Raw genomic sequence first — 26,637 nt, 5'->3', positions numbered from 1 at the left:
GCTAGCCTTCTCTAACTGCAGCTAAGAACATTTAAAGGGATACGCCACCGTTTGTTGAAATAGGGCTTATCACGGTCTCCCCTAGCTGTAGATAGGTGGGCCAACACATTTTTTGTGTATGCATTGTTTTAGTCCGGTGCAACACCGACAGCACCACCGCTAGTTAGCTTAGCGTAGTGAATGGAATCCTATGTTGCCGGTTAGCATGTTGTGAGTAAAAGTGAGCCAACAAAAGACAAAAAAAACAACCTAATTACTCACACTGAGACAAAAAATACATTGGCCCACCTATCTACAGCCAGGGGAGACCGTGATAAGCCCTATTTCAACAAACGGTGGCGTATCCCTTTAAGGGTTAAACGTTTATGAGTCTCGACATTGCTACACTGCAAGATGGGCTCACTTATCCTACCTGTTTCCAGAATTCGTCGATGGAGAAGTCCCGGGTGGAGAAAGGCCTCGTCTTTACATGAGCGGATGTGCGTTCCCACTAGTTCGGAGTTGGTGGCGAGTATTCTTGCGCTCTCCTCATTCAGGTTCACCCCGGCCATGGAGGCTACGTCATTGATGTCATCATCATCCCTGCAGCATGAGAGATGACAGATTAGCAAAATGCATGCAGTGGACAGGGAAACATTCAACTTCTAGTATAGAATCCCAAATAAATGAGCTCTTCTGAAAGAGTATTACGTGATCCACTGGTGCTGGGATTGGCAGAAATTGATATAGAAAAACATATTTCATAAATCACAAAAGAAAAATAGGCATTGCATTCTGATGCATGTTGATGTCCTTTATCTAGTTAGGATTACAGATTTAGAATTTTCATCTTGGTGCAGAAGACACTCCAAAATAGCAGCAGAGGTACAAGGTAGTTCAGGGTGAACTAAAGTTACTAAAGTTACTAAAGTCAAGGTTGCACACTGATTAGGGCGCAGGGGAAAGGCCCATTTGGGAAGCTGTCTTTAGGGATCTTGTCCTTGTCGCAGCATTAGTGACTCCTACTGGTTGGTCTGTCTACACTGCCTACACCCTCCACAGTTAGATAATAAGATTGGATAATGAACAGGCTGTAGGCTGTAGTACAGGGGGAAATGGTCATAACAAAATGTAAGGAAAAAAAAGAAGAAAAAAATCCTAAAGAGAAAAGGCACAATGCGGCTCGATCCAATATCAAAAAATAATTCAGTTTGGGCGTGGATGAAAAGCTTTGTAGCAAACCCTTACATAATATCAGTACTCATGTCCCAACATTATCAAAATGTATTCCTGCTTTTATCCATGAATATTTCCTTTGATGACAATATGCATTTGTTTTGTTACAGAGGGCTATGCTTTGGTCATAATGGCACAGAATTCCCATTGCGGAGTCTATTTGTGTCGGCACTCTGTGAGGGAGGGAGATGAAGAGTGTTTGGACAGAGTTTAGCTCGGTAAGGATGCTCCTGAGGATTGGCACGGAGCTGTGATGAATCTGGCCATATACTAATGTCAACAAACTCTATTTGCACACCGCTTTGCCGCATTTTGCTTAGTATTTTCTTGATGCACTGGCCATTTCTCACAGGCTTAATGCTGACTTCACATTGTTTACGTGCTATTTCATATTAGCAGAGACATGGAAGAGAGTAAACATACAGAATTTGTTTGGTTCGTTGCATTTGACAGTAAACAAGGAGGTCTCCACATCCTTTAAAAGGCTGTAACTTTCTTTGTGAGTTGTCACCAAGACATATTTCCCTACAATTATTGTACTTGGCAAGTAATGATTGTGATTCTGGCCTGAATTAGCTGAGCAGTGACTTGTTGTGCTTAAAGGACCGGCCCAGAGCGAGCGGCGGATTTTCAGAGTGGCTTTGACGGAGGGAACAAAGAACCACAGAACACACACAGAGAGGCCTCTCGCCACTCACTGGCTCACCTCCACAGTCATTTACATTCATGCAACCGATGTTGGTTGCGACAGAGCTTGTGCGTGTGCTGCTGTGCTTTTGTGTATGCATGTGTGCAGTGCGGGGCGCCGAGTTCTTTCAGGCGCCTGAGCGTGGGCACACGCCATCAGCCAACTCCACCCCACCGAGGCCCTCCTGCTCCTTGGTGCGGCCACAGAGAGCCGATATGAAACTTGACACCACAGCAGGAGGTTGACAAAGACGATTAGAGCATCTCCCTGAACCTCACACACCTCTACCTTCTCTCCTCTCTTCCTCCTCTGCTCGAGCACACAGTCTAATTATGCCTTCACAGTGAGGATCGACATAACAACACAAGCATGGATACATATGATTATACCCTGTGCTGCACCTTAGTCTGTGCACCTTTCTTCATCACGCCATCATGGATAACTGTTCGCTTAGGTAAAGTACAAACGATGCTACCTCCACAGCTTAAATCTATACATAGTGATAGTAGTCAGGTTAAATGTGCCTGGTCAGGTTGACCACCTTATCATTTTCTCATGTTAAGCAATGGTGACAACAAATGAAACACACTGTGGATAAATGCCTAATTATAATAGATGAAAATGCTTTTAAACATATCTGAAAAAAAAAAAAAAGTCTCTTTTTGGACAAATCTACTCTTACTAATGCACCAAGCAAAGCGAAGCAAGACACCTAGAATTCGGAGGTGGGCAGGAGAGATAATCCAACAGGTTAGGTTATCTTGGTTAAAAAAAAAAAGAAAAAAAGGTTGTGTGACAGTTATATCTACCTGTCAGATGTGACCTGGTTGGAGGGATTATTCACCTCAGGGGTTGTAGATTGAAATCTGATACATAGCTAGCTTGGTAGCTTAGTCATTTAATATCTTTTTTTAAATGAGAAACACCAACCTAACTTGACAACATCTTTAACATAATGGAAATAACACACTCCATAAGTCTATTAACAAGTGTTTTTCCTGCAAACTGGCATACGTAATACAGTAGAAGTATACAATATGTGACATTAGTCTATTTAGCGCACATCACATGTGTATGTACCCCTATAAAAAAAACATAAAAGTAAATTTACAATTTTGTGCCGTTGCGTCTAGTGATCTGTTCATATACAAATAATGCTAATGAAATATGGAATATGCTACATGAAGCCATAGGAGTAGTGATTTTCTTTCCCCCATTGTGCTGCAATGTATCTTAATCCCTGAGACGAAAGCAAGCGTTCTTCGTTTTCACCAGTCGGAATGTATAGTACATAGCACAATAATCTACACTGGGTAACATACAAAAAAATGTCAGCAGTATCACAGTATACATGTACCTATATGTATAGGTACATGAAGCATCACCTGGTATCCAAGAACACTGGTAATATTCTGAGTATATTATATTTCTTTTTCTTGGATGGTCTGATGTCTGGCTGTTTGGGATCCGCGGGGTTCAAATCAAATGCCAAAGACAGGTCTGACATTAAAAGGAGGGAATGAGATATGAAATGCAAAATATTCCCGACTATACCTCTGCTCTGCGCTAATAAAGCAGAGATGTAATTAGCTTGCACAGAAGCTAAAGAGCAGCCTCTCAGTTATTGGTTTGGGTTGGCTCGGGGACATGGAGCCGGCGGTCACATGAATACATATGCATGTCGTTTCCATATCAAGCTTGTGTTTCAGAGAGGGCACGCCATAGGTGTTAAGAGGATTGCATTGCCATTTAGAGGTTGTGTGTTTGAGTGTGTGGATAGATGGGGGTGCGTCCAGATCTCCTGCGGGGGGGGGGCCCCCCATCCACCATTGCACCAAAACCCCCCCCACCCCCCATGCCCGTGGATAAAGGTCCCTATGCGCAGGCAGGGGGCCCCTGTTTGAACCCTGTGACTTACACCTAGGGCAAGCAGGCTAGTTGTGCCCACACTGAGAGACATGGACCACTGGAGAGGTATTCTCCATTAGGCAGCCAGGGTTCACAGGGCAGCTGATGGGATGTGTGTTTATGATCCAACGGATGACAGCACTGGTGGCACGAGAGGGGCCAATAAACCCATCTAAATGTTTAATATATAACGGTTATTAATTCAACGGACCACCCACACTCAAGCTGTAATTAGTCACAACTGCAACCTGGCTGGGTGTAATTTAGATATTTTGATGGTGTATGCCAACATACCTTATTTTGACGTGGGCGTCAATACAAATATATTAGCATTCAAGATGTCCTGGTGCCAGCTTTGTGTTCATGGATTTCTTTTGAAGGAACGTTATAGTGGCACAGCACCCACTCTGAACATAATCTAATATTGTGACTGCTGTGTTTCCAAGTCTCTGCATCAACAATTTTTGGGAGGTCACTTTTAAGTTCTAATTGAGTCGAATTTATTTGTAAATCATTTTTTAGCAAAATAGGCACATCACATAGCAATTTAAAGACCAACAAAGGACGTCACCACAAAGGCAGAATTAACTCACTTTGCTGGTAAATGATGGAAAAGGGGCCGGTGGACTTTGAAATCCGCTGGCAACAGTGACTGGGGAAGAAAAACTTTTGTTTCTTATGTGTGTCTGTGTGTGTGTCTTTTCCTATGCAACGATGCAAGTGTTTGTGTGTTTATGCGCATGGATGTGTGTCCACCATGTAAGACAGAGTTGGATTTGAGGGGCTGAGGCTGAGCTCGGAGGTTGGCAGAGGGCTGAGGGCCTCGGCTGGCTCGCCTGTGATTACAGCGGATGTCGAGTGTTTACAGAGAGATGAGGAGGGGAGGAGGGAACAGAGACAGCTGCTTTCACTCTGTACTGTAAACTACACAGACACACACACACAAGCACTCACACAGAAGGTTGTAGCTGCACTGGAAACCCCACAAGCCCTGCAGTGTGTATGGGTGTGTTTGTGCTACAGCTGGCCCGCTGGGACCACTGGCTCAGAGTGACAGCCATACACACATCAGTCCCCCGACTACAGCTGAACACGGTGCAGGCTGTTGAGGCTGGTGGATGCTGCCTGACCAGGCCGGCCGTCCTCAGTGGATTCTTTTCTCTTTCTTGCGATTACTTTCACACTTTCTCACGTTTGCTCCTCTCTAATGGTAAGCCTTTGTTGATTTGTAAGTAGTCAAATCATGTCCGAAACACTTAAATAAATCCGACCTGACTTGACTATATTATGCCAATGGAGCCTTGGAAGATCAAACTCAGAAGAAACTCATAGGTAACTCTGAACAACTTCTAAAGCAAATATAACTTTGTGATTAACAAGAACACATTTGCCACATTTGTTCACAGGTCAAGTCATTATGTTCATGTTGCAGGTTTCTGGAGTGAAGACACAATGGCGTCCGACGGATCGCTGTGTAACACGAAGCTCTGTTCCAACATGTTTATATCCTCAGGTAAGAAAAACGGCAAAAAAGCGACAGCAAACAATAAACAGTGAATGAGACGGAGAGGTTTCAGACAACAGTAACCAACAGGTCCAGCTGAAACCTTAACAAGTAAATAGTTTAGCGCACACCGTTTAAAGTAACAATAAAGATGATAGTAATAAAATCATTTGCATAGCAGTTTCCAAGACGTTTGGGAATGCTGAGTGACGAGGAGCGAGATAACACAAAACAAATGAGAGATGAAGATGACGTCAACAGACGTCCATCACTCATCAAACATTCAAATCAATATCGACCTCGTATTTGACTGAAATTAAAAATGTGAGTCAAGGAAGTTCAGCGAGAGCGTGTTGAAGAAAACAAACTGCCTGCATGTGAAGACAAACACATGGACTGAAGCGAGAACGCTTTTCAGGGACCACCAGCCATTGTGTAGCTTGTTAAAACACATACATGCAGACCGGGCAGATTACCACTTGACCTGGATGAAAGGAAAATATGCTACAAAATGTCAGTGACATGCTTCTTCCGTGACAGTGGTGCTGTGTGTTATTGGGCTCATGTTGAAACCAGCGCGTTTGTGTGTGGAGGGCCACTGCGATCACCGCGGGGGGAAAAAAGGTCGACAGTAACAAGCGAGTCTGACAGCTTAATTACCAACGTAGCTAAAGATTTATTGGTTTATCAATCAGAGCCTCGGGCGCTGCCTCTCCCCTCAGGACATGGGAGCCATTACCATGAACCCGTTGGCCCAATTGGCCCAGACTCTTCTTGCCCCGGCTCGGTCACACCAGGGCAATCCTAAACCCCTGCTCCTGTCAATACACACATATACAACATTCTCTGATCTTCAGCATATACACACATGTTCATGTGCACCCAAGCAGGGACACAAACAAAAACAAACATATATTCAAACATAGACACGCACATACACACACAAATATGCTGCACACACAGACAAACACAAATACACAAAGACTCACACACCACATGAACCACAAAGGCCAGCATGTGGGCGATGAACCTTTTATGTTTTTGAGACAAAAGCCCAGCTGAAGCAGAGACAAGACCAGAGAGAGAGAGAGAGAGAGAGAGAGAGAGAGAGAGAGCAAAGCTGCGGGCTAAACACCGTATGTTTGACTTAACCAAAAGGTATTTTCAGAACCGCATCCAGAAATTCCAACCATCTGGACACAATTACCGTATTTCTAAATTAAGACGTAGCTCATTTGTGATTCTGTCGATGAGTTGTGACACTGACACAAGGAGGGCGATCGCGAGGGGTGATCTATCGGCTCGCAGTGTGTTGCTATGTGGTGGGCGCAGAGAGAAAGGACCACCGATCAACCAGCACAGCCAGTCAGCTGGGGCAGGCAGGCAGCCAGAAGGCCAGGCAGGCAACTGGGATAAACACTCACAGCCTTAGCTGAGAGTGTAGCCCGTAGTCATGCGGGAAGCATCTTAGTGAAATGCTGCCCCCATGTGACGGCTGCCGGGAACAACAGCTGCTCTACAGCCGGTCTCACGGCGAGAAGAGTGGTACCTGAAAGAACCTCCTCCGGGGTCGTTGAGCTTGTTTTTCTGATTCCCAGAGTAGTGAACAGAAAGGCCCACGGGACTTTTGCCTGCTTGGACGATGCCTCCCTTCCCCATTGTGCCTGTTAAGAAAAGGGGATACAAACAAAGAAGAAAACACTAAACAAAACAGGAAAAGGAGTAATGTTATCATTGAAATGTCCCCTTCTATCTGCGTCAAATATCCTCCTCTTTAACGACTACCTTCAACTGTCTATGTCATCCTCGCAGGGGTAGATGGAAGGGGGGGGGGGCGCAGTACTGTCGCTCTCCCCAGGTTGGTGCGGAGAGCGTCGCTCTGTCAATATCACTGCGCTTCACCGGCTCTCCTTACACTCCTAAACCGCATCCTGCTCCGAGACACGTTTTCCAGAGAGGCACAAGGACTGCCAGAGTGAATTTAAACTTGATTTTAACAGGCATGTTCCTAGCCAAGAGGCACAGAAAAGTATTTTTAGAACTATCCCCGCATTCCAATTTATGGGCATAAAACAACCTACAGATCTTTCACTGCAGGCAATCTTGGGGAAGGGGGCAGATCAAATTTGTATGCATCTCCGATCGTACGTACACACTCACGCACGCACACACACACACACACGCACGCACGCACGCACGCTCGCAAGCAAAAACAGGTACAAACACGTACACGCATTACACACACCACCTGAGAGCACACAGCTCTCTTAGGGGAGCGTTACGCCCGGTTGCTGTTGGGGAGATATTTGTGGGATTCTGTGGGAAGAGTGTTTGTGAATCAGTGTGAGTAAGCAGCAGCGCAAATGTTTGAGAAGGCTTTATAACCAGACAGGAGAAAAAAAAGCACCTGTTCTCTCTGTGGCTCCTGCCTGTTTACACATCTTACAGCCTACTGAGAGAACATGTAGGGTTTCACTAATGGCTATCTTTTGTTTCACCTATTTCGCTGGCTCTTTATTGAACCAGAAGGTCAGGCTGAGTTTGAACATTTTGAAATATCTGGCCGAGCATGCAGCCTTACTGGGAGAAGTCAAAATTGCAGGCAAGAACCAGAAGCAAAGTGTGTGTCTGAGGACTTCTTCAAAGATGGAAAACTCTTAACTCAAACCTACGAGAAGTCTTTGTTTAATCTTCTCCTCAACTGAACTGTAGTCCTGCACAATTTTAAAATATCTTTTTCTGAGAGAGACATGGACAAAAGAACACCTGAAATAAAAATGTCAAGATACTGTGACATGTGATTGAATTCAGAAGACTGAATCAAAAGTGGCTGGAGAAGGCCTGTAGCTGTCCTACCTTGCGCTCTGACAGACTGTGTGATCACCACGGGCATCCGGACCTGGCCACTGACAGCGCCTGCTGCCTTGATACCCTGAGGAAGAAAGGCAAATAGAGATTTTACTGAAGTATTTCAAAGAATGAAACTATTTGTAAGGGAGAGAGAAGATTAAAAAGTGGACAACTGCACGCCTGCTGAACCACTTCTGTTAGTTTCAAGAAACGATGCACAGTCGAGCTGGCCGAGAGTTTGAGTTTTGTGTCCTGATTTCTATTCTACTGTAACATATTAAAATATCTGCCGTAGTAAAGCAGGATAGATGGAGAATAGATACAAGGATGATGCATTTAACAGTGGCTATTCCTACACACGGAGAATGTGGAGCTCAATGCATATGCTCAAGGAGGATGGATTTCTGTCACTGTACATGACCTACATTTGCTTGCATTTCCAGATAAGACAAATGCAATATAGAGTCAAGACCGCAGTGAAAAAGTAGTTTAGAAGAAGGAGAAGAAGTAGTGATAGAAGAAGAAGCAGGGGGTGGGGGGCTGCTGTGCTGGGCTATTAGAGTCACTTCCTTCCTTGGTAGCAGCCACAGGCCCAGCCTTGGGCTCAGCCATCCATTCCTACCAGTTTGCTTCTTGCTGCATATTTTTTAGCCTTGTTTTCCATTCCCTGACACATGCTATATTACTGTTCAAGCTACTGAAAAAAAGACAGAGGCCATTTTCCCAGAGATCCACTGCAGGGGCCTGCGAGAGTGGAAGGGAAGAGGAAAAAAAATACATTCAGCACAGGCAGAGATAGCTAGCACCTCTGGCCAGACGGCGACACAGTTAAGAGGGAGAAAAAAAAAGTCAGGTAGAAAGTTTGGGATTCATAGGTTAAAATGTAAGACACTGAAACCTAAATCACTGCTTGTCTTTCATTTCAAAATAATTGTATTTCTACTTTTAAACATCAATTATTAAAAAACGATATTAAATGTTAGATGTTAGTTCAATAACTGTAAACATCTGACACTAGTGGATTCATTAGCGCTAGTATTGAAAACAACTGCTTCTTCAATGAAATTCTAGCTGTAAGAACAGTACTCATACGAAACAAATTTAAAAATGTATGTGTCAAGACTACACACACATTTGACTTATGTAACTGGTAACACCACAAAACACGTTAGCACACAAACAGTGCACACACTGCAGCTTATTTATGGCTAACAATCATTGGTCAACATATATTTGCATTATACTGTATATAATTTGCCCCGAGGAAGTTCAGCAAAGGTCCAGCAAGTTTATTTGACTAGTGGTGTCATTTGGTTTTATAGTAAATTTATATTTGACAATTTTATTAGATCTTCTACCCCTAAATATGTTAAAGAAACATAGTCGTACTTCAGATCTCTTGCAATAAAAACAAGCCGTGATCACATGAAACTCATACCATGTCATGCTATCTCCACTTAAAGCATATATAGCTTTGAAAAATAACATTTTGAAAATAACGATGCATAACTGTATAGCCTTGTGCAGTAAGTGTAACTACAGAAGAAACCTTATACTACTCCACATCTTTAGACTTTAAGTTACAATTGCTACACTTTACAAGACATTTATTACGTTCACATTTGAGTATGTCAAATCTGCCCACACTACTGTAAGGATTTTTGTTTAGCCTAATTCAACTAGCTGTCTGGTTTCAGACTGTTGTCTGTGCCAGGGGCGATCATTTACTAATGTTTTGTGTGATAGCTTATGTTGGTGTTTTATGCATGTGTGTGCGTGAGAGAGAGAGATGGGGAGAGACCAGAGGCATGTTCTGGACATAGACTGCGGCCGCCACATTGCTTTATAATTGACCCGGGGCTGACCTAGTTACCTCGCTTCACCCTTTAACGGTTAACGGGTAGAGGGAGGTAGGAAAGGAGGGAGGGAGATGAGAGAACGATGCAGGGGTAGATACAGTGAAAGAAACTGTTGGAAAGAGATGGAAAGAGAGCAGAGGATGGAAAAGAGATAAAGAGAAAAAGCAAGTGAGAGAGAAAAAAAACTAGTGAGGAAAGAAGAGATAAGGAAGGAGGAGGAAGAGTGAGAGGAAAAAAAAGTAAAAGAGAAAGACAGAAGCCTCTAGCTCGCCCATCCCTCTGCCTGGACCAGACCAATTTGAGTCTGACCTCGCTTGACCCAGCCATAGACTGCCTGTGCTCTGTGTAAACACATCATTTTCACAGTGCGTGTGCACACACATATACAGTAAACTGCGATACTGCTGTGAGTTGAGTGAGGCTGTCGGTGTCCGGTGCTGGACCCTGCAGGGTACCTGGCCTTACTTCAACAGTATCCCCACAATATCACTGGGTGGACTGCTCACAAACTTGGGTACTACTTGTCTAGTTGCCAGGGGAAAGGCTAACCAAATTGATATTTAACTGGGATAGAGCACACAATTACCCTTGGTCCAAAGATGTTGCCATAATATTTTCTCTTTCTGATTTACAGTTTTCGGGATAATATGCAGAGTAATACAGTATAAATAAAGTAAAAGAAAAACTATTAAAACATTGACAAATCAATACATTTAAAAAGTAACTATCGTAACAGTCGCTATATAATACTGCATATTAAGAAAATGCAGGACAGATGTCACGCCATTGAATGCAGCAGGGTATTAAATAGAGTGTGTTTTTCAATAGTGGTTTGTCTCAGAAAGCACCCTAATAAAGTGTACTTAAAGCCCTATTGCGTGAAATGGTTTATGTGATTTTTTTAAATAATATTTCAAATAATTCTGATGGCAAACATTTTTGTTGCAGAAAGATTGTTGTTCTCAGTGGGCAGGGGATAGGGGGAGGCTAATACTAAGATAAGTCTAGGAGTGAAACAAGTTAGACATTTTCAAATTGTCACAATTGGAGCTTCAACCAAGACAGCAGCTAGGTTTCCAGGTATTACTTATCCAAGTATTATTTGATATATTACTGTTATTATATTATTATGATGTATTGAATTAGAAAAGCTCAATAACTGAGGCCCATTTTTCTAAAATAATAAAAATTGGTTATCGTAACTAGTGTGTGGGCATTATAATGACATTATCTTTTTATCATAGCACGTCAGAAATGTTGTCGGCCAAAACAAATAAACTTTATTTATATATCACCTTGCATAAATGAAATTTTCCTGCTCCTTGGTCACATACTGTACTTCTAATTCAGGTGTCAGTCTTGGCAAAACCATAACAAACAATAATCATCAAGGTGGCCTTTGAGTCAAGTGCTTAACCCCCATCGGCTCTGATCAGCGACCAGTAAGGCTGGGCGATATGGAGAAAACCAGATATCACGATATTCTTGACCAAATATCTCAATATCGATATTGCGGCGATATTCTAGGGTTGACAATTGGAGCTTTAACAAAATATCTTCACACTTAGATTTTAGATAAATAATCATCAGTCACGTTAACATAATGTCTGAGTGGGGAAAAGGCAAATAACAGAACAGCTAGAACAGTCTGGTAAGTTCAGAAAAGTACATCGCTTTACTGTAATGCAGCCTTTAAAACCAGGAAAAGACAACACTTATGTCATATCAGGATATCCAAAATCTAAGACAATATCTAGTCTCATATCACGATATCGATACAATATTGATATATTGCCCAGCCCTAGCGACCAGTAGTACAGTTTGGTCACAAAGAGCATCTCCAAGGTATGAATACGTAAGTTTACAATGTGTGTGTGTGTGTGTGTGTGTGTGTGTGTGTGTGTGTGTGTGTGTGTGTGTGTGTGTGTGTGTGTGTGTGTGTGTGTGTTCTCATTAAAGTCCTTTAGACATTAAAGTCTAGGTAGGGAATGTGTCTGTGCAAAGTTTGCATGTTCTTCCTGTATCTGCATTGAGATCTGTCCTGAGAATCTTATCTGTGTTTAGATAACTATGCATATCTTGAAGTCATATGCCCATGTACTACTCTCCTAAAACATTTTTTCCGGTAAACACAGTGTGATTCCTCTGTGAGCTGGGTGTGACTCTAACTCACTGGTGGTTGTGTGACTTCCAGCCATGGCACTGTTGACACTCTCCAGCCTGACTATTCAGCCTTGTATAAGACCCATCAACACACACACACACACACACACACACACACACACACACACACACACACACACACACACACACACACACATACACACACACACACACACACACACACCACCCCCTGCAGGGTTGCATCCATCACATTCTAGCCCTTCTTTATTGAACGTAGGAATATTGTGGGTAAATATTTGTCACATCTATTACCTGATCTTTAAAGCTCTTTCACTCTCCATCCTCACACACCTTACATACACATTTCTTTACACATTTTAATAACTTGGACTGTAATATATTTTATTTGCTGTATTTCACTACTCTTGCCATAACTTTAAGTCACTCTGGACCTCAATTCAACTTAAATATGAACTGTAAATGTAAACAATGTGATAACTGTGTCTGAACTGCAGTCTGTTCCACCTGGTCCGCTCCATACATACCATGCCAGCTGCATGTCCGAGCGTCCCAGCGGGCAGAGCGCTGGCACCCGTAGTGATGCTGACACTGTTAGGGTGGCGTATGCGGACAGCTGGCCCAGCCACAATGGCAGGAGGGGGGCCGCCGGGTGCTGGTTTGACTCCCTGCTGCGGGAGCGGGGTCGGGGACTGCTGACTATTCAGCAAAGATAGCCTCAGGGCCGGGAGGCTCTTCTGTTGACAGGCAGAGAGAGGCCAAAGTTTATCGTCAAAGAGCAAAACAGACATGCATTAGAAAATACCATTCACAGCTGCAAAACCAAATACTGCTGTGGTCCCTGGCTAATTTAACAAAATGTTATCAAAAACATGGCTACAGGCTAAAGAAACACCTGCTAATATGTGACAACACCTTTATTTTTTGTTATGTGGTTATGTACGTTATACTTCTACAGTTAAACTGATTGATTTGATTTCATGATAATGAACCTGCAGTATGTTTAATATTGTACATGCCATACATGAAATATGGCCATTTCTGATAACCCACTGTCACTGCCGACCTGAGGAGCTGATGGTGCTCCGTAAAGACTATTTCAGGCAGATTTTTGACGTAAGCGACCTAACATTGCATGACAACATGTGTTTGTAACCGGGTTGGGCGGTCAGCCGCCTTGATGTGACGCTCATCACGGTTGGCTGGAGAAACCTGCTGGCTACTGGCAGGGACAGCTGCGGGGGCCACTGTCACACACAGTCAGAAGTCAGGCCAGAGGGGTGTGTGTGTGTGTGTATGTGTGTGTGTATCATTCTACTGTCAGGCCTGGCCATCACTGGCATTGGTGCCAGGGAAAGGACTACTTTAGGGGGTCAGTTTAGGAAAAATCATGGGAGCACCAGCTTAAGGAGCCACGTTAGGGGATGGTTTAAGGGGCAGGTTAGGGAGCAGTTCAGGAAAACTATTTTATTTTAGGGGTCAATATAGAGGCTAAGGGGTCCGGTCAACTGTCAATGTAGGGCCTCAGCAAAGAGAACTACTAAAGAGACAGCTTAGGGTTAATTGTTAAAGAGTCTAGTTTTGGGAGAAATTTTGAAATCAGGTTTGGAGAAGTGTAAGGAAAGGCCATTTAAAGCCACCAGTTTAGAGAACGAGCTTGCCGAGCAGTTTAGGAGTCAGAATAAGGGATCAAGTTCAGGGAACAATTGCCTCAGCCAGTGTTAAAGGCCGTTATAAAATGTGATGGAGCAAGCTTAGAGAGAAGGTTAAAAAAAAAAAGGTTTACAAGCAAGAACCACACCTTGAGAAAAGGCACCAGGTAAGGCTGTGGAGACGATTTGAGCTCAGTCTGCAGCCGGCTGGTGAACTCCTCCGGTTCAATCTTCGCATCCTGTTAAGTGAAGGGTTAAGTGTAAAGACCACGTTACAAGAGAACCCAGACAGTAAGTTAAGCCCACCATGGTGACTTGAACACAACAAGATGGCATGCCATCACCGGAGCTGATGATCAACCACTCAACTTCCACCCTGGCACCTCAGGGTGCAGCTCATGAATGTGTAACTGTGTATAAGATGAAAATTCATAATAGAGAAAGGAGGGTTTTGGAAAGAGTTTCATGCTGCCATCTACAGGTTTAGAATACTCAATACAACAATACATTAAAGAGTCCACTTTTACTTACTCCTACATACATTTAAAACTGAAAAAAAAAGTCACACTTGAAAAAGAATTATTGAAGAAACACCGTCCGTCCAGTCAATCAGATGTGTAGGAAAGTTGGTCTTATAAAAGTCTGGATATGGAAAAGAAGAATCTATCAGGAAAGTGGCAGTTCAAGTTTAACAACAAAAAGTCAGACTGCCACAATACTTCATGATGTCCATAAGAACAGTGTTTGTTTATTGGTTTTTGAAGCTCACCAGCAGGTCCTGAACCAGAGATTTGACGTTCTTGGAAGTCTCAGGTGACGGAGAGTTGTGAGATGCCAGCTTGATAAGTGTGGCCAGGAAATTCTTACACTTCTTGACATTCTCTTGCATTTCCTGTAGAAGACAAGAAAACAATGATTTACCTTCTATGCAAGGTAAATTAGTAATTTAATAATTAGTAACAAGTAATTAAAAAAATTTAAAAAACATCAACATCAACAAAAAAAAAACTGGCTGCTTGAGCAAAACTGTTTCAGAGACTTTAGCATCAAAGATCTTATTTCTAAAGAAATGATCTTCCTTTGTTATTAGTCTAGGATAAGTGCCAATGTAGGATGAGAATTGTGATGTTAAAAGAAGTGTTGGGTCAAATCCTCAGCAGAGAGGGAGAGACATTGTGTTTGTGCTGAATTTCTTTTTTTTTAATACCAAACAGAGATACTACAGAATGAAATAACTTGGACTGATAAAGAAGCTGACAAGCATCAGTCACAAATCAGAGCATGGTGCACGCTGCCCAGTCATCTTTTCAGCCAAATGAGACATGGCACGTGTCCACTCAAACTGCCAGTGGCAACGAACTGTAAACTGTAGGCTCTCTGGCCTAAATGTCTTGAGATGTGAGAGTCTGTGTGCGTGATTCTCTTGTGGGAATTATGTGTATGTAAGTGAGCCTGCATCTACGGCTGCATCTGTAAGTCCATGTGTCCCTGAATATGCATAGACACACGTTCATGGTGGGTCTGTGCCTTGATGTCTGCGTCTGTATGTCCTTTGGTTGGTACGCACTTGTGTGTGAATGTATGAGCGCAAACGTGTGTGGGCATGTGTGAGACCCTTGGTGCATGGCCAGCTGTGTAAGGCGGTGAGGCTGTGGGTCCGGGGCTGAGCTTGTGACACAGCTAGCCTGCTGGCAGCTGTGACAGTGCCTGCGCCCTTGAGGGTGGAGCGTGGGCGGTCGAGGACAGGGCCGCAGAGAGAACGGACCTGGGACACGACAGGACCTCCGGGGTTTGCGGTGATGCCCGTCTGCGGAGGCTGCACTGGCTGGGAGGCAGCCTGGGCCGGGGCCGGACCCTGGGGGGCCATAACCACGGGGGTCTGCTGCGGAGCCGTCACAGCCACGGCCGGTGCCACGGGGCCCTTCTGGAAGAGCAAGGAAGAGACAGAGAGATAAACAGGACGTGATGCCTCGCTCGCAGCAAGGCCACAGAGAACAGGAGGCAGGCGCCACAGCGCTCCTGTCACATCTGGTGTCCCGACTTTGGTGGACATAGCTTAACAGACAAGGAGGAGGAAGGGGAGGGGGTGACAAGCTAGAGGCTGGGAAAGACAGGAGGCCATCAAAGCTTTCCTTAATAGTCACCTACCTGACAAGGGAAGCCTCATATCAAGATTTGTCACTGGTAATTCCACACATTAGCCACCTATTGTCCACTTCCTCTTAATGATATGTGAGGGGATGAATGACAAGACAATATCTCACATCCAAAACACAGATTTTGCTCAACAGATGAGGTGCCATCAGCAGTCTCTCACTCCAAAGCCCTCATCACCTCTTTCAAATCTCTCGGGGCCTGTTCACACTTGGCAATAAAATACATCGTATTTGATGCAATCGTAAGGGGACAGTTCTAAATACAGGTGTGAATGCACCCAAAATGCATAGAGGACACATTAGGATCACTCAAGCCACGTATGGATGGGGGCAAGGCCACATGTACATCCACATATGTGATGTAGTTGTGGGGTGTAGTGTGAGCCAAAATAAATTTCTATCTGCACTGAAGGGCTGCATAGTTAGTGTGTGTATGATCAGAAATCTTCCAAACACACGGGAAAGTTCTTCGAGTCTAAAGCTGATACAAGGTACCAAATAATCTGCTCTACTGAGCACAAATGTACAGCATACTACATGTTTTCTGTTTAGCCAAAGATAGATCACAGTTTCTCCTCAGATGAATTCAAATATGAGCAGGGAAATTAAATCTGCACTGCATCTCAACTGGGTCCAGATGCAATATGGATACACAATATTAGGATAGGAAACGCTGGGTCTGATCAGATCCTCCTGAACCTCAGTTCCTTAGGAACGGGAGGGTTCAACTTACAATATTATCTATCTACCAGCGCCAGTGTACAGCAGAGGATCTTATGATCAGTAGTCTGGGCAGCAAAACCCCGCAGCTATACTTGTTGCAGTTGGTGGAAATCAGTTTACTATTCACATTTTTCTCTGCAAACAAAAAGTTGGCTCCAAGATTATGTTCATGTTCATTATTGCATCTTTAAAACCAAATGATCACATTCCACAGTAACTTTAAAAAAAAAAAAATGCTCAGGATAATTAGAAACCTCAACATTAATGAATTATGGTTGCGCCTTTATGTGCTAGGGGTAAGATGTGACATTCACATATTCCAGAAAACAGGTCTCATTTATTTTAGCCCCACCCAGATTCTCCACACTGGTTCACGACCCACTGTAACCTCTAGACTACCACTAAGCTACAACCCTATTTCTCTCATCAAGGATGCTAAAGTAAAGAAAACTTAAGGCAGAAGAATGAAAAACAGGCGAGTAACAAGGGTTATCTCACTGGGCGGAGTGCAGGACAGGAGGAAGAGGAGGAGGAGGAGGAGGAGGAGGAAGAAGAAGAGCATGAGGTCTGTAGGGCAGGGCTGGAAGGAGTAGGAGAGGGAGACGGTACCATCTTGGCCGGGGTCAAAGCACACTGCCTGGTGGTCTGAGAGGTCACAGGAGACTGCAGGGAGGAAAGAGAGCAAGACAAAGAGGCAGAGAGAAGAAAAAGACAAAGAGGGAAACCGAGAGCATAAAGATATCAAAGAAAGTCGGTAAAGAAGGGGAAACAGGCGAGATGAATGAATACAAGGCACCTCAAAAAGTATAAAGAATAAAAAAACAAAAAAAAAACGAAGATGAGTCTGTGTCTGTTAGGAGGAAGTGAATGGAGGTCTAGAGAAAAGACTTGGACAGCATGAGAAAAACACGGAAGAGCAGAGGAAGAAAAGAGCAGTAGCGTGCCTTGCAGACAGATGAGAAAAGGTCATGACAGCAGGAAAGAATAAAGAAGGTGGCAGCATGTTGGTGGTGTTGAAGAGTGAAACAGAGAAGAGCATGTTTGGTTGGGTTGCAGTGGGTCATGGTGTCACATGGCGGGGGTCTCATGGCAGGCAGGGAGGGACGTATGTGTCCACGGAACCAATAACACCAATGACATTTACCTATACAGAACCTCATGTAGGGATGGTTTTACTAACTAAAATGTGGTCTCTTGCTTTCCTGATTTAAGTGTAGAAAGCAGGGAACTGGAAAACAAACCGGAATAATCTATGTTAATGATTTGACTTTTAGCACGATCTGACCAGCAGGTTAAAGTCTATGAGAAACTTGGTGGATTGTCTGGCAGAGGCTGTTTATACAGACCAATATATAAAGACCGCTACTTTTTGGCTAAATGCTGCAGCTCAGCGAAATAGCTGATAGATAAACGGCCATTTTTCAAAGCATGATTTTGGCATAATTTAGCATAACAGCATGATTTTTATTAATACCTAATAGCTAATATCACAACTGACGGACATGTTAATTCACCGACTCCTGAGGCATTTGGCATCAAATTCATGACTGTAGGTTATGACAAAGTCTTATGTTGCCTTAATGAAAATTGCTTATATTTATATTATTTAAGACCTCAGCATTTATATGCTTTCACATTACAGGCATTTTGTTGTTGACAGTTTCGAGAAGTTGGTGTTTCTTGGAACACATTATTTGTCCACTGAGAAATTAGCTTGTCTTACTTGTATTTGGGTAATGAAACCTGCAGACACCATACAAATTGACTACATACAAACTACAAAAAACTACATAAATAGTATAAGAAGACTACTACAAAGACACAATTCCACCTAGAAATATGCCCCTGTATCTATTCCTGATGCTGTCTAGGACAATATACGTGACTTGGATGTTACAGCAAAAGAAAGCATGGTAAGATAGGGCCAATTACAGTAGATTAACAGTATCAACTCTACAATTGTAGCTACATTACAAACATTAGAACCAAAATGATCATTCATTCATTTTACTGCCTGCCAAATTTGCATTATTGCATCTATACCAGGTCTGCCCGCCACAGCAACATTGTTATGCTCCAGTGATGTTTTACTTTTTCTCCAGGAGAATCTCCTGTACTACCAGCCACTAAATGAATGATGACTACTTAAACATGCAGGAATGGATGAAAGTTATGAACTGAATATATATTCTGAAATGCTGGGATTAGGATCTGACTACTACAGTACATGGTGTTGTGAAAGTCAGGCATCCGTTTTGATGAAACTGCTTCATGAACTGTTGCACACCTCATATTAGACATATGACTAAATGAATAAAACTTACATTTAGTACAAACAGATCATGTAGGACATATACATAATAGAATAAGCTGCTTATATTCCTCTACATATAAAGTTAAGTGTTGTTTGTAAGTATTTGGACATATTCTTTTTAGCATTGGATTCATGGCACTTTACTTTGGATTTGAAAGAATAACGGTGAGGTTTAACTGCTTACATTCAGCTTTTATTTGAGAATGTTTACATCCATATTGGTTGAACTGTATTAGCATTGCCATCCCCATTTATAGAGACCCAAAAGACAATTGGTTGCTCAAATATTTTTTTGGTAGGTGCGTTCGATTTCATTGTTAATTGAAAAACAAAAACAAGCAAGATGTTGAGTGTTAAATCTAGGTGGGACATTTCTATTTAGAGTCTGACATTGTCTGCTATCTCTTTCAACCTGAGTACCAAATATGCATTAAAAAATCTGAATAAATCAGACGCACAGCTGTATTGCCCATTGGAACATATACTTAATCATGAGATATGTAGTCAAAGTAGGTTGCAAATGTGTGGCATAATGTCAGTGCATACTGGAGTATGGAAATAATGTAGGACTATGCAAATACTAATAATAAACAACATGGACTTGGGGAAAAAAAAAGTATTTAAAAAAAATAAAAGATTTATATTAGGTGGATGCTAAAATCTGTCATAACTCATGTTAGTTTATTAGCATATTTTAAGGCACAAGAGCAAATGGGATGGCTTGGCGGTGAATGCCAACTGCCATAAAACCACAATAATGTCCGGTGGCTTAACACACACACACACACACACACACACACACACACACTCACACTCACACTCACACTCACACTCACACTCACACACACATACACATACACATACACACACAGACACACACACACAGACACTCACACTTACTTCCTGGCTGCTATCATGTCTATGGGCCAAGACAACCCAAGAGGGCCTCTGCCCCGACCTCTTGCACACAGCCTTCCATTCACAGGCAAGCCAAACACACACACACAAACACACACACACACACACACACACACACACACACACAAACAAACACACACATCACAAGTACTTACACAGACAGCAGAGAAAACACACACAGTCAAGCACATGGTAAACCGCACTTGTCTTGCACACAAATCACAAATGAAAACACACAAACAGACACACAACTGTGTCGAGGACAGAGGAAAAGAGGCAAAGAGCGTAAAGGAGTAGAAGTAGGATAAGAAAGAGGAGGAGGGAGTTCCCCCCTTCACTAAAAGTTGTGTAGGATCCAAATGAATGTTGTACTGAGGAGTTGGGGGAAGTGGGTGTATGAGGGATGAGGGGATGGGGGTGATGGTAAGAGCCACGGGGTGCATCCCACCGCTAGCTATGCCTCTCTCTTGCTCAGTCTCTCTCCTTCTCACACACACACAGACAGACACACACACACACACACACACACACACAAACACACTCAAGAACCAAAGCCTTGTTAGCTTTTTAAAATAATCAGGCAGTTGGATGATGAATGATTTAACAGGTATGGAAGGAAGGAAGCTCAGGATGCCTTCCGTTTCTCCCCTCAGGGTCATGGGAAGAGTGACAGGCCGACAGAGGGGTTGAGCTCTGGGAATAAACACCATTCCCTTTCATTTCCCTGCTACTGCTTTTCCTGCCGAGATGGCAACGCCGCGGCCCGCTAATTTGTCATCAGTGTGACTGAGCGAGGCTATGACAATCTGTGACTCTCTTTTGTGACGGGTTCACATCAGGATGGATCCAGGTACGAGTACAGAGGCAGGAGGGGGCCATTGTTGTGTAACTGATGCGGACTTCTGTCTGTCAAGGCCAGTGGGCTACTGTGGAGTCTGGGGGATGATAGACTATGGACAGTATGAGACTGATTTTTTACATAGGATGTATCAGCAAGTTCTTTATACTACAAAAGTATGAGGGTGGAATTTTCTATTAATAAGGAAAATGTAATCTCAGTTTTGAAAGGTGATACATGGCCTCAGTCTGTAGTGTAGCAATACTGCCGCAGTACTACCCACTATACAGCAGAGTGTAATACTGCTGCTGTATACTGGTATTGAACACCAGTATGGCATACCTGCACTAATCCAGTACACACTGCTATATATTATAATTGTGTGTTGTACAGCCAGCTGTATTTCATGGACATTTATTGTCCATGACAATAAGCTTTTTTTTTTTATTCAGAGATGTTTACAATACTCATAATAAAATAGGTTGAGGATAAACACATGTCTTACTGTAACCTTGAGTACAACATGTTAGAGGAGCACGAAACAATTTAATTCACAGGTGAAAGCAGAAGTAGAAACAAAGAGGAAAGTTGAGCCGAATTGAGAAAGACAATGAAATGCTGCCCTCTAGTGCCAGTCTTTTGTCCTCACAGTTGATATGATGAACAGGTGCCAAAGAGCTTAAGAAGGGCAACTTTACTGCAGCCAGACCAGATCAGAGAATGTGTTGTAAGAAATTTGTTCTTAACTTTGGAGATAAATTTTAGCACTAAACCTTGAAGTGAAAAACAGGCTTCTCTCTCAAGCAGTTATTACTGTTGCTTTTGCGGTCCATAATCAGACCAGATGACTATAACAATGATTATATGATTATATTTAAAAGCCACTTCTATTGCATTACTTATTATTAGAAAACTTGTGTGTATTATTTTCCTGATTCCTGAGCTGAGTTTCAATACACTGTCAGACCTGTTCTCAGTTGTCTGCCAACTAAACACGTAAAGTACAAGATGAACAGACAGACAGACAGATTAGATGATCAAAGGACAGTATTTAAGAGGACACACACTAGCTGATTTTATTATAGCGGCAAATAGCACCAACAAAAATCCCTCCCAGTTTACTGTATACATTCGAAAAACTGAACCGAGGTTAAAGTTGAGTTTTAAAACGTGGATATGAGGGCATTTTGTGCATTTTGCAGGGTATATGCAGGAATCTTGAAGTTAATTTTAATACATTTTCAAGACTTTTTCAAGAACTTCTCAATATTTTTTAATACCTCACCGCCACTTCAAGCTCTAAGCATTTACATCAGTGATACTTTTAACTTAACAGTTTTAGTTTGTGATAAAGACTATAGACCACTCTGATACAAAAAAATCAAATAGGCTGGGATAGTAAATCAAAGCAAAGTTTATTAAAAAACAAAACAAAACTTTGCTCCACCCTCAACAACAATCATGCTGACATGTGCCTCAGTCCTTCTGATTTTGTTCCCAGCAGCTTCTCAGTTTGGACCAATTCGTTCCGTTTTTCTTTACTACGTCTTCTGAGGATGTTGGACTTCGTGATCAGTTGTGCCATTAATTTCCCAGATTTCCCCTCTGCCTGCTCGGCTAACTTATCAGCATCTGTTTGGAGGGAGTCGCACACCTCTGTCAGAACCGTTCGTTTCCTTTTCAGGCTAGGTACCTAGCCAGAACAGATCTTTATTAATATGACACTCCTCAAAACACACACATAACCGGTTGAAAATGAAATAAATAAAAATATAGTATATAGAGTATATATAATATATAGTACTAAGCAGGAGGTACCTAGATTGGACACGGTCATCTTCCCAGAATCGAATGTGGACATCAAGCTGTTTCGTTTTTGTTGACTGGTTGAGCGACTCGTCAAACATTAACACAAACTGGCCAGCCTTGTTGATGGTGTTGATGAGCTCCTGCTTGAAGTCATGATGCCATGTTGGGTGCTAACCCGAATCGTATGATGTATCCAGTTTTGTCCTAGCCACAAGTGAACGACTTTTCTATATCCGAATCTGGAAACATAGCCTTGAAAACTTCAGCCAAGTTTTCGTTTGAGTTCAGTGAATGGTGTTTCTCCGCTGTGTGGAGACACCACAACACCTCAGCACGCAGTGTTGCTGTGCCGCCCAGAGCCACTCTGATGTCGGCTGCAGAAGATGAGGAAGCAGAGACAGCCCGGGTCGTAGCTGTAGCTTCAGGTGCGACTGCCGGTGGTTTAACGACGTTGGCACTAGGTTGTGGTGGCGCAACGCGATTACCACAGAAGCTAGCGATGGAGAGCTGCCGCTCTCGGCGGCTAGCAGCGGCTTTGTGGCTAGCACAACACATGTGGGACTTTAACGAGTTAATGCCCATTGACACAATACTTATTTTTTTCTTGCATAATGTACAATATGCCTCCCTGACATTCCCCTCGACTGGCTGCAGCCACTCTTTGAAGTCCAGCATTTCCAGCCAGGACGTTGCAAATTTGCACTTCCCCATTCTGTTCATGCGTTCACCAACCTTCTCTTAAAACATTTCGGTGCGTTGTAATACGCACTGGGAACGCCAGAGCGTACATTGTGCTTTTGAACTTCCGCCCGCCTGCCCGCTCTGGTGCTCTCAGAGGCAATTTAAGAACGCACCCACAATAGCCTAGTTTTTTATGTACCTGTACGTTTTTTTAATAAAAATGACTAAATTCACACACTTTTACGATGTTTTTGGGACTCAAACTGTTGGACAGCTAATTCAGAAAAAATACTTTCAAAATGTAAGACTTTATAAAGCCGTGATAAGACTTTTTAATACTTTTTAAGGGTCTTAATTTTCCCAAAATTGATTTATCACCTTTTAATACTTCAAGACCCTGCGGATACCCTGTTTTGTCTCTAATTTACAGCTTTACCTGACCACAACAATTGGTCAATTGATCGATTGTATTAACTGTATCAATTAACTGTTTTCAAAATGTATTTAGCAAAAGTGCTCGTTTGTGCTCTAAAAAAAAAAGAAGTATGCCATTGCCTACTATAACATGCCAATGTGAACAAATCAATAACCCCTCTGATATGTCAGTGTCATGCTCTAATCAGAAGAAATATGTTTCTGTGCCGTTTCAGCTGTTCTACTTGATTTACAGAGAAACTGTGAGAGACAAACTATTTAGCAATCTCATCATTAAAGCCAATTAAGTTCCAAAGGTGTGAACCCAGCAGCACAAGCTCAGGTTTCAAAATGAATGATGTATCCACAGGTAATAATAAGCAAATTCCTATTAATGATTCAGTGGCAGTTAAAATTTTGATGAGGGGACCCCATGGAGTCATTAAGGAGCCTTGAGACATTAATTCACCTATTAATCTCAGTTTAATCTATACGTAAAATAATGAACAATATTCGTTCGTTATAATTACACAGTTAAACATATTAATCACATCCCAATTAGTGTGTAGAGCGAAACTGCTCACTTAATGAGGTGCTACCCACTCAATATCAAATGTATGAATCTACACATGATTAGATCAAAGTTTCTTCAATTTAAATCGGTCAAATTCATTTTGACAAAGGTCACCAGAAAGAGCATTAAGAAATTCTGCAGAGCTCCAAAAACTTAAACATTCAGTCATGGTTGCTCTCTTACAAGGTGGTCTGAGGTTGCATTGTGTGAAATAAAAATGAAAAGAACTGGCGATTCCCATACTATAACTATATACTCCAAAAATTGAACATGAAATTAAGTAGTATCATATTGTATTTTATTTAATGTATGTTTATCCTACTTCACTAATCTCGAACAGAAAACTATCTTCTGCATTAAACTCATCCTAACAATTTGAAGCAAAGGGCAGCCATTCTGTAGCGCCAACATCAGTTCGGAGGTCAGGACCTTAATAAAGGGCAATGACAGGAGTATACTTAGTACCTAATATGCATTTCATTGGTGTAGGACAGGGGATGGCACTAGTGTATGTTGGGCAGTGTTGATTTGGGGCATCAGTAAAGCTGTACAGGTGGTGGGGATACAGATGTCTGTATGGTTTAAATTATTTAGTTAAAATATAGTTTTTGAAATAAAATGAAATAACTACATTTGTAAAATTGTCGTGCCCACATTTGCCAATGCCAGGCCACTGTTTTCAAAAGTAATAGTATGGGGCCATTATTGTGGCAAATGTGTGTGGAGAGTTGTGCAACTATATCTCAATCCATGTGTGCGTAATCTGATTTGTAAATGTGTAAAATAATCTTTAAATGCATACTGAGATTTGTGAATGTGTTCAGGAATCTGTAAATACGTACATAAATCTGTAAATGTGTCCACAAGACTGTAAATGTGTATATAGATATTATTGGCTGAAAAGTCCAAATTTGGGATGATCCCTTAGACCAATAAGTGACAAAAGCCTCAATCACAAATGTTGCAGTGTTGCAATGCCTCTACCAACAGGTGGCAAAGGAATTACAGTTGATCCATATTACTCCTACTGCTTCTACTACTAATTACTCTCGTTATTATATAAATATCTTATATAAATATTAAGAGGAAATTAAGATAACCCTACATTTCATTCAGCAAACAGGCACAGAACACAAGTTAAGATTAAATCTCTGCATAGTATGGTTTCATGAGCAAAGCCCATGTGTGTGACATACATGTGGACAGACAAACCAGATGATACGTTATTTGTTCCGGGATTGGAAACAAATATGAAACAGACCAGTAATGCCTTGTGTGTCCCGATAAATGCCAAAACCAGGTCATGTGTAACTACTATCACAGCTGCTAAACCTGTCTCACCTCTACAGTGTTTCCTCTATGTTGATTTTGTAGTGGCGGCCCACCATGGAAAAAATTCTGCCACCACAGTATCACAAATAGGGCAGACGCACAACGTTGTCGCGGTTGCCTTTTAAATTATCCTGCCGACATAATGCACCAAAGTCAATACAGTGTACAGTTGGCAATCAGTAAAAATAATTTGACAGTATGTTTAACATCAAGACAAGCTAGCTATCCAGCCACGTCATTGTCCCCAAAACAATATAACGACTTTTACGAACAATTTTATCCGCAATGTGTAACGTTACGGTCGGCCGCAGCCTGAAGTAGCGACCTGAACAGCGAACGGGATGTGAGAGAACGTTATTCGCTGTGAAACAAAATCAGTCCAGAGGGGCAGTGTAACTTACTTCTTGCAGCTTGTGTGTTAGCGCCATCCTGTGGTGTTGACAGGACGAGGCACTGAAGCACTTCACAGTGTTGGAAATGACAGATTCACATTTCCTTTCTGCTTTAATGTAGCGCATTCATTTAGAACAGTCAGTTTCACTGGAACTCCTTTAGTAGGTAGGTAGGTATAACACTAGGTAGGTATAACACTTTTTTCATGTTCATCCTGCAGCCAGTCAGAATCGAGTATTCTCCCAGACCATGGTATAAATTGGAAATAGTCTATAGATGTACTCATAGATGTAATGATAGTAAATAGTTGTGTAATGAATTAGGCTACAGAATGCTTAGCCTATATGTCAAGATCAAATTAAGCAGACAGTGTACACGTGCTTTAGAGTGGCCTACCTTAATCAATAGGCTAGGCTACTGACCATTTACAATAAGTTGTTACGTCAATTATTAATTGGCAGCATTTATGCCATTTAGAACATAGTTTATGAGTGGGGTGTCCTTAAGTAGCCTAACCTTATTGCTTTTGGGGAAATAGGACGGAAATATGTGCAATATTACATTAGCTATTAGACAGTAGACTAAATATATTTGTTTCTATTGCAGCGAAGTGTCCGTTCCATTTCATACGTAAAACATTTGGCGGCGGGGCTGGGGGGGGGGGAGT

General features: G+C 42.2%; 1 protein-coding gene and 1 long non-coding RNA gene across 5 annotated transcripts in view; both read right to left on the bottom strand.

The window, feature by feature from the left end:
* Positions 1-26,637, bottom strand: part of LOC120555598 (transcription initiation factor TFIID subunit 4-like) — an 89,948-nt gene that overhangs the window by 59,286 nt on the left and 4,025 nt on the right. The window contains exons 3-10 of one of the 4 annotated variants that reach the window (XM_039794415.1): positions 17,196-17,360; positions 15,584-15,742; positions 14,588-14,710; positions 13,968-14,057; positions 12,694-12,903; positions 8,172-8,247; positions 6,865-6,979; positions 413-582 (exon numbers count right to left, since the gene is read on the bottom strand). In XM_039794415.1, coding sequence (XP_039650349.1) covers positions 413-582; positions 6,865-6,979; positions 8,172-8,247; positions 12,694-12,903; positions 13,968-14,057; positions 14,588-14,710; positions 15,584-15,742; positions 17,196-17,360 — 1,108 coding nt within the window. The remainder of the gene's footprint in view (positions 1-412; positions 583-6,864; positions 6,980-8,171; positions 8,248-12,693; positions 12,904-13,967; positions 14,058-14,587; positions 14,711-15,583; positions 15,743-17,195; positions 17,361-26,637) is intronic. The other 3 variants (XM_039794416.1, XM_039794417.1, XM_039794418.1) reach the window with 3 other exon arrangements.
* Positions 22,164-23,781, bottom strand: LOC120555600. The gene is made up of 2 exons (XR_005638737.1): positions 22,586-23,781; positions 22,164-22,460 (listed from the first exon to the last, which is right to left on the bottom strand). It is a non-coding gene; the product is annotated as an uncharacterized LOC120555600 (long non-coding RNA).

This window comes from Perca fluviatilis, chromosome 3, assembly GCF_010015445.1.
Source record: "Perca fluviatilis chromosome 3, GENO_Pfluv_1.0, whole genome shotgun sequence".
NCBI classification, from domain to species: Eukaryota; Metazoa; Chordata; class Actinopteri; order Perciformes; family Percidae; genus Perca; species Perca fluviatilis.
The sequence above is the reverse complement of the archived record's forward strand: the minus strand, read 5'-3'. Positions and strand labels throughout refer to the sequence as shown.